At 39.6% G+C, this 9375-nt stretch overlaps 1 protein-coding gene across 4 annotated transcripts in view; it reads left to right on the forward strand.

The window, feature by feature from the left end:
* The window catches only part of rbm33a (RNA binding motif protein 33a), a 29528-nt gene extending 21392 nt beyond the window's left edge, over positions 1 to 8136 (forward strand). For 3 of the 4 annotated variants that reach the window (XM_035654550.1, XM_035654569.1, XM_035654560.1), the window contains exons 16-19: positions 659 to 835; positions 1660 to 1845; positions 2242 to 2330; positions 2489 to 8136. In XM_035654550.1, coding sequence (XP_035510443.1) covers positions 659 to 835; positions 1660 to 1845; positions 2242 to 2330; positions 2489 to 2537 — 501 coding nt within the window. In that variant the 3' untranslated portion in view covers positions 2538 to 8136. The remainder of the gene's footprint in view (positions 1 to 658; positions 836 to 1659; positions 1846 to 2241; positions 2331 to 2488) is intronic. The other variant, XM_035654578.1, reaches the window with a different exon arrangement.
* The last annotated feature ends 1239 nt before the right edge of the window (positions 8137 to 9375 follow it).

A 9375-nucleotide genomic window follows, 5' to 3' on the forward strand; every position in this document is an offset into this window, starting at 1 on the left:
GGGGGGGGGGGACATAATACCTGTGTAAGAAAGTTGCCACTTTTGAGGATTTGGATTTGTATGGCTTAGGCACACAGATAAGAGGCAAATTATATTTTCATCAGGGATAATACAAAGCAGCGCAAGACACAAAAGCTGGGGAGGAGGTGGGGGGTGTAAGGGGGATGGGGTACACATCGAGCTGCTGTCGTTCCAGTGTAATGCAGCTTAGCATTTGATGGGTGCAATCAGGAGCTGTGATTTCTATAGGAGGGATTAATCCATTTACTCTCAACTGGGGACAGGTCAGAGATATCGCCTCTTTTCTTCCCCTGTATTGATCTGTCACATCTCTCCGCAGAGTCGGGGAAGAGACGACCTTCAATTCCTCCCCGCATGTCAGCAGAGTTGAGCTGTGACTTTATTTGATAATGAGACCATCACCTTGTTGGGTTGATCTTTATTCCCCAAAGCATGTCTGATAGGGATCCAGCTCCAATGCGGGCACATTTTGCGTTAGCTTTGTAGATGTGGCCTTGCATTTCTCCCTGTTGTCCATAAACACATTGCTTAAATGCTTAATGTGAATAAGAGTTTTTGATGCCCACAGATGGAGATAAAGTATGGAATTTGTGTGAGGTGCTAAATTAGTGTTGTCCCCCCCCCCCCCCATCATTAGAGTGGTACTGGGCCTGTGGCCACCGACGGCCCAGTGCAGCAACAAGGCACCTGGTCGGCAACCCCGCTCAACCAAGTCGTCCAAAGGAAGGTCACAATGACAGGACAGCAGCAACAGGGAACAGTCGAAACACCGCAGGCTGGCCGAGGGGGCATGGGCAACCCACAGCAAAACAGGGTATGTCATAAATGAGCACGTCTGTGCTTTGGACACCAGCAACCATTTCACCTAAAATATATATATTAACAGTACAGACTGTGAGATAATGGCAGTTCTGAAATAAAAGAAGCTGGAATGTCTCCTGTAAAGTTGTCCTGTGCCGCTGGCGCTACCCTGGCATTCAGTAGACATACCAATCGAGCAGTAGTGGTAATAAGACAGGACAGTATGCCAGGTGCAGGAGTATTGACAAGCCGAAAGCAGTGTAACACAGGGGGCTACACAAGGTCCCCTGGCCTCTCTGCACGCCTGTCACCACCAGGCTGCTGTCACAGTTACCATACTCACTGATGCTGACAGGGTAAGGCAGTCACCATAACGCTTGCATGGCTCCCTCTCCCTTTATACTCCCCTGCCCCCAACACACACACACACACACACACATATTCCCTCTACCTCCACTTGTCTCTTTTTGGAGTCTCTCCCTCCTCCACCTTCTCTTCCTCTGCAGCTCAAGAAACATAGCTCTCACTCTCAAGCTCAAATGAAGATATGCCATGCCAAATGCATCATGTTCTGACATTGATGTTCTATGTAGAAATATGATAAGTCAATCATGTGAAAGCTTGGCGTGTCTGAGAGGTGCGAGAGGAAAACACAGCGTTTTACAATTTTCCTTTGTGCTGAGAAATAGTATAGCTCCTCTCCACACGGTTGAATACAGGATTAAAAACTCAAAATGCCTGTTTAAGCAGTGAAAGGTTCGGTCTGTGTTTTTTGCCGTCTTTCTCTCAATTGTATTTTTTTCCTCATGTGGGCAATTTTTTTCACACCTGTCGTAGGTTGTCGTGTCGGGCCGGGGCCGAGGTAGAGGGGCTGGTCCGATAGGTCGAGGTCGTCCGGTGTCCACCAGACAGAGCCCAAGAGTTGCAGAGACCGATCGCTGTACTGTGTCCATAGAGGGCCTCTCCTCATCCACAACTGACACTCAGCTGAAGAATCTTCTCAGGTCCATTGGCCCAATAGAGGTAGATACACTGAAGTGTGCATTTTTATTGTATTGTAGAACTTTTTAACACTTAATGTTATTAAAGCATCCAGTTTATATAAAGACTAACACAATTCTTTGCCGTCACTAAGATCTTTAAATTGTAACTAATGCCAAATCTACTTATTTGTCATTTTTATATTTAAGCTATGTACATCATGGCGAGAACTTTAAACATAGATATTTACTTGTACACACCTAAGTTGCAGTAATTGCATTTTCTTAGTGTGATCCCATAGCGCCCTCTGTTGTAGTGATTAGGTAGGTAGAGTGAAAGGATTAATCAGTTTCCGTCCACCACCCTCGCTCCCTCTTGTGGATAAGGGGAGAGTCTAGGAGTACTCAATTTGTATTTTACTATTTCTTTGTATTGCAGATGTTCAAAATGATGCCCCAGCAGAGGAAAGCAGTCGCCAAATTTTCCAGTGCCCAGCATGCTTCCAGTTTCCAAATGAGCTTCCATAGGTAATCAATATTCCTTCCTCTTTTCATCATCTTTATAGATGTTGCAAATGTGATGGTTTTGGATATTATGTTGTACACCTTGTGTGCAGCACAACATAAGTGTTCATTAGTGTCTTTGCCCCAATGGTTCAAACATTATTATCACAATTGCTACACAGGCACATGATTGATTTGTCCCACATTGATGTGTCGCTGATTGATGGATGAGGAGCACAATAGAGCCAGGGAGTCCTGTTACAAGAAGTCACTTTCTCCCAACGTGGGAGCCTCTCGTGTACAGCTCCAACCCTGGCATAGGAATATTTCATCGGCCCTTTGGGGGTCACCCACACACGGTCAACGTCTCCGCACAGAAGCATCGTTCATCTCCTGTCAACTTGGAACAGTGAACATAAAGACCTTGGCTGCGAGCATGTCATTGTTTGACACTGTCTACCAATTGTCCATTGTTGTAAAATGGCACTGGAGAGACACTGGACATTTAATCCAACTTTGATGTAGTTTGTGAGGAATGTTTTAAGCATCTTACACGGACAATAGGTAGAACTTGTTATATGATAATGGTTGCTCCCCTCCTCAGTTAGATTCATTATTAAAACAAATAGAACACTTAAACGTTGTCATTTTGATGTGACCACTTCATCATAGTTTTTTTATTATTTGTGGCTCGTTCTGGTCTGGTTCGGATGCAGGAAGTGGTTGTGACAGACTGTGGCCAGCCTGTTCACATACAGTAGCAGTGTTTCTCCCCCTCTGTAGATGGCGGTATTTCATCACTAATGGTGCTTAATTTTTTTCCACCTCAAGTTCGCTTTCAGGTACAGATGAGTCTCCATCAGTTTTTGGGTGAATGGCACTACCTAGTGGAGAACGTGCATACAGGCACAGGATGATTTTAAAAATTTGACACATAGTAGTGGCTGGGTCCAAATTGGCATTGGATATAACATGAATACGTTTTTTTTTCTAAATTCCCAGTCAAAATTGTAAATGTTGTGACTCTTGTGTAGATTTTGTGGTGCTTTTCAGTTTCAGTTATGCTTCTGGGACAGTTTGGTCAGATCATCTCTCGATTAGGGTAGTCACTTTGGTCATTTGGCATTTCTCCTTGTTCTAAATGTTATTAGGTCTTTTAACTGTTACATGGAATCCATTTTGGAATAATCCTCCATGCCCTTTGGATGTATATTTTAGTTGTATGTGTGATTATGGAGTAGTTAGATTTAGGTTTCGAAATGTGCAGCGTGTGCACTGAGGGAATGTGTATAAATGTTTTTTGGAGATTTTTTATGATTACAATTTAAATGCATATTGTTCGGGATTTGATAATTAATCGTAGATTTGGTAGATCAGAGAGAATTGCTTACAGTTCTCTGCAAGATATGCAAACACTATGTACATTTTTTGCTAGGATATACATGAGGCTTTCTCCGCTCTGGTAATATGGATTGGAATCTGCGTGACCATCAGTTAATTTTGGTGCCTTATCTTTTGAGCTGCATAGTGTACCTGGAAGAGCACTTTGAACAGTTTGCCTTTCACACTGAGCTAGATGTTTGGCAGTAGAGCAGAAAGGGAAAATAAATTCACTGCAGTACTTTGCCCCTTAAATTGAATTCCCCTTATTATAGTGAAGACATCCTCTGTAAATTCTGAGATCTTACTCATATTGATATCGTACTCCTACATAAAGACACATTTCTTCAGATGTGTGTGAAGTTGTTGTACAATCTCTAATGCATCACTTTATTTTAATTTTCTATGAGCGTGAGCTCTTGTTTGGGGGGTGATGCCACATCAATGAAAACCTTAAATTTTTCAAAATACTCAATTTCCATGTCTGGGTCCTCGATTTCATTAGACATCATTATTTAAAGTAAATATAGCAATTTAGGCTCATTTGCTTTTTACATAATCCCATGATTTTTTTCTTCCTCATACAACATTTTTGTTAAAGCTGGGTTAAATGTTTGTGAAACAGAAGCAGTTCTTTTAAATATTAATACATTATTACCCGTATTAACTAAAAACTAAAGTTTAGTTAAGATGTGAATGTCGTGTACATTATTTGCAGGAATGTGTTAAAGGAAGCCGAGGGGGCAACCATTATCCGTGTAGTGATCATGTACATAAGTAGACCAGAACTTTCTCTCAATATTTATCCTGTTAAAACAAATTTTGAGTTATTCTTTACTTTCGTTGTATCATCACAATTTTATATGTAAGGATGTACCAATGTGTCCAGACATAAATCATTTTACAAATGTTTTGTTTCTAATTTAGAGCCAAAATGAAGAATGACTGGACCACATTTCTGTTTATAAGACATTTGACAAAAAGTTTAAGGGAAAATAAAAACATGGCCAATATACCCTGAGCATGCAGGTATGTGAAGCCGGTTAAACTTTAGCCCAAAGATGTGTGGTTGTGTGTGATGTCCATGTGTCCGGTGCCTTTACGATGAATAATCTTTCTCATTTGTGCTGCATTTTATTCATTGATTCTTTACGTATTCTGTAAGTTCCTGGGTATTTAACTTGCAACATATCACATATATATATATATATATTTTATAAAGCGTTTTTTAACACCTTGTATGGCAAGAAATACTACCTCATGTAGATTTAGGGGGGATGCCACTGAATTTTGGCAATGAAATCATTTGCTTCATAACTTTTTATAGAAACATGAGAATGTTTTCCCCTGCCCATTTAACTGTGATGTCATACTAATGTTCAGCTCCCTACAGCCCGGACATGCTAAAGGTAAAGCAATAGACAAAGTAGCAGCATTTTAAACAATTTCACTGGATTTTGTTTGGTTGGAATAAGCCATAATGCAAAGATAATTTGGAGGGTTGACATTTAGACATCTCTTTAATTACCGTTCGTAAATCAGCTCCTGGCTGTGCATCTGGATGACATCACAGATTAAGTTATTGGTTCTCTGGTAACAATTCATATTCACAAGTGCTTTTTGGCCTCTGTCCTTGACTGCATGTGTGAATCAAATCAATAGATTTAGTGGTATTTCCCTTTTAAAAAATATTTCCCATTACTTGAAATAACTCAATTCACTTCAAGTTTTAAAATAAGCTGCACATGTGTGATTCTTGCCAGTAAAGGTTTCTAGATTCTCAACATGCTTTACATATCAGAAGCTTTGGGACAAATGGGGTGTGTTTAAACTCCTCAAATTCCTTCTTACTTCTTGTAAAACTTGAGGTTGCGTGGTTTCAAGTCTTTTTGTATGTTGTACAGTTGTTCTAAACTTCTTTATGTTTTATTCCTTTTGTTTTGAGTTGAACTGATGTAGAAGTTTTTGTTCCCTAACAATGTGTATTTAATGTCTTCCATGTTGTGCGTTACATTTTTACTTTTCGTACTTTTTAGTGCTGTGGTAAATCCTGTGGATTTAAAAAAAGTATCGGCAATGCCATTGATAGTTATATTGGTATAAGACACCTGGTCTTGTAATGACAGAACAGATTCATATTGGATCTATTTGTACCTTAATTTTAAGAATTTTGTACATACATGCACCTTGAACTACGATGTTCTATTTCTCAGAGTAATTTTCTTGAGGAAAACGGTGATCTGAATGGTGATGAGAACTTGATTTACAGTAGGCTATATTACTAGCAGGATGTTTTTCCACTTACATCACCTCATGGTTGCAGTACAGTATTTAGATATTTGATTAAGCTCATCTGTGACATGTCTGTGGGGCTTTCTTATCCTTCATTATGACTGCTAATGACTAGTATCAATATGTTTTATATGAGCTTTGGGTTAAATACGCAACACTAGCTGGCTTGGGTTATACACAACACTAACAACTTCTTTTTCCATAGGTCCATTTGGTGATCCATGTTGCTGCTGCTGGCTGAAATAATCATTTCTTTGTTTTTCCTCAGGTTACATCTATCTCAGCAGAGCCGTGTCTCAAGCTGTCATCGATATGGTTGCTAGCCCCAAAAGCAAAGTTAAGGGACCATACCAAGGGTTCAGCATGTTTTTAGCAAATCAACAAATTGGGTTATAGATGTGTTATAATTTACTAATGGCTACTTAACAAATTATAACTACAACTTTCCCCAACTTCATATAGCACTGTACGAAATCAATTTGCAAGATAAGTCACATCAAACTATCAGTTGGCTTTACTTTTTGTCAAAGTTATGTTAATGTTGCACGATAAAGCAGATATTATTGGTGCCTTGTGCTTTTAGATCTGGGTAGTTGGGTAGCTTTTCATATGTCCCTTTTTAATGAGATCATTTAAGGTTAACTTTGCAAAAAAAAAACCCAGCCGGTCATTTGAAACCACTTGCTGTTTTGAAGACATTTCCTTATTTCTCAAAGGCTTTGTTTTTTTTTTTATCCTGCTGGTGTGAAAAATAATTCATTTGCTGCATGTTGTATACAACACATCACCAAACTGGTAGCTTTTAATTTATTTGTATAATGTTTCCTCAAGTTATGCTAAACAACTAAGAAGATACAATATGTCATCTCCAGGTAGTGCCTTTGGTTGGTTCAAGTAATAGTTGCACCTTGTTTATTTAAGTTGCCTATACACCAGATGGACTAGTTTTTGTACCAGCAAAACACAGCATCAAGTGTTGTCAAATGACCTACCTTTTTATTTGCCTTGTATTTATCTTGAAGGAAATCAGTGGCTTAAATCTGTGACTCTGATGTAATCATTAATGCAAAAGTCTTAAAACGTAGAAGTATTGATTACATGAGAGGTACAAACAAGTTGAGCAAATGCATGCAAAACCATTGGCATGGTCCAACACTTGCGGTCCTCCTGGTTTTAGCACAGTGGGCTTTTTGAGGTTGTAGCTGCACAGATGTTTTGTTTTAGACGCCACTATACAAATTTGTCTTAAAAAACCACACCTGATAGTGACCACCAGTCACGACGGGTGTCCCCAAAACAGAATGACCTCTAGTATTTTAACACATTGATTTTTCAACAGCGTACTGGTGAGAGGAGCCATTGACCAGCTTTTAGCCGTGATACGACTATGTCACTTTTCCTGCCTTAACTCACTCACTCACTTAAAACTTAAGGTTCTTTTTACAGCCATGCAGTATCCGGCCTTGGAACGAAGATTTTACTTGAGCTTGCTTCCCCCACTAAATAGATGTTGCCGCACTCAGACTATTGGTCCCGACACATTTCCTTCCATTAATGCTTTTCCTGCCATCGCTGTTCTTCCAACTTTCATATGTGACAGTCACTCATCTTTTCTTCAATGCTGCCGTGGTTGAATGAACTTAAGACTTCTGTATCAAGCAGGGTGGCCTACCTGGATTACCATTGTTTGTTAGCCCAGTGGATGGAGGTTTCCATCTCTGTGACGACAGCCGGGTTCACAGAGCAGACACGTTACTCTAAAGCCGCTTTATGGCTTTCACTGCACCAAAGGTCATCCCAGCTTCTTGACATGCATTGTTTGGTTGGATGTTGAAAAAGACACTACAGTGGTTTCCTCCTCTCGAACAGTATGGTGCACCAAATAATGACTGAAAATCCAACCTCGAGTTTTGACTATAACTGTTGACAATCCATCCTGTCATGTGTGTTCACACTTTGAAATGAAATATGAATGAAATAATCACATTTTCTGTTGGAAAATCTGAAATCACTGTGAAATTTGTTGTGATACTGTAAATGATGTGATTTTTTAAAAAGAGATTTTATGTTTTTTAAAAAGTGAATAATTCTTAAAGAGATGGAAATTTACATTTGATACCAGAAACTAAAGAAAAATAAATGTTTTTGACATACACAACAGTGGCATTTGTTTTTATTGTGAAGTTTGATGTGTTTGAGTTCCAGACTACTTCCTTTCAGTTTAAAAGAACCCGGGTCCTTTAGTCAGAGAGGTAATGGTTCGTGTTTGCAGTCCTCTTCACTGCTTCAATATATTTTTAGTTGTGAGTATTTCAATCAAAGAGTGATTAGACCTCTCAGATTCACTGTTAGTTAGTTATCTCTCTGTGCCTCTACCGAGTGTTGTACAAGCAAATATTAGAGAAAAGTGAGGAATACAGGACATTTTGAGAAGTAGAACAATATTTTCCTTCTTTTCTGTCTCATTTATTGGCTGGTGACCCCTCAGATTGGTCTGGCAACCCGTTCAAGGGGTCTCAAACCTCTGGGTTGGAAACCACTGATCTGAAGGATCTATAATCCAAACTAACTGCAGTGTCTCTCTGTTATACTGCATATTCTCAAACCAGGAATGGTTGGAAAAATGTGGCTGGTTGCTTTATGGTTTGTTTCGTGTCGTCTTCATGTGAATTTTGAGGACCAATTTCTAAGACATGATTTCAAAAAAGACCAAAATGTTGTTCTTGATTGTGAAATTTAGATCCAACCTAAAACCGGTGCTGCAGTTGAAGAGATCTAAGACCATGTACACCCGCCAACTCTTCTTTATAGACTACACCAACAGGGAAGGTTGAGAACTCTCCGAAATAATGCTAATATTGTTGTTACTTCATCTGACAACCCTGGTTTTTTATCTTTATTGTGGTTTTAAAAAAAAAAACCACCATATTTCTTAAGATCTGTGCATGTACAGTATTATCCATCTAGTCATTTGTCCATCTATCGTTTATTTAGTTTATTTGCAAAGTCTACATGTATGTAATTTGTCTTAACAAGTTTAGTTGTCGGTTTCCATTTATTGACTGTAAGCGAGGAGGCAGTAGTAAAGGTGTGTTTCCCTGTTTGGGATTAGATCCTTGTAAAAATGTTCCCTCTAACTTACCACTCACGTCTCGGGCTCTGCTGGTTGCTGCCACAGAGGACTAAATGTTGCCTCGGATGAACGGAGGGCTTCCATTCGCAGAACTCTCTTAGAAACGGGGAGTTTTGTTTTCCAGAATGCCAGACTGTTCATGTTTGCAAATGTCAACATTTGTAAAAGCCGTTGTTGAGCTGCAGCAGACTGAGGGCCCCCAGAGGGATTAGAGGAGGCTCTGTTTACCTGCTCTGAGGAATGCTGCCCTGCACGGACGCTTTT

Source organism: Morone saxatilis, unplaced genomic scaffold (genome assembly GCF_004916995.1).
Source record: "Morone saxatilis isolate NCDOM2014 unplaced genomic scaffold, NCSU_SB_2.0 Contig0, whole genome shotgun sequence".
Classification (NCBI taxonomy): Eukaryota; Metazoa; Chordata; class Actinopteri; family Moronidae; genus Morone; species Morone saxatilis.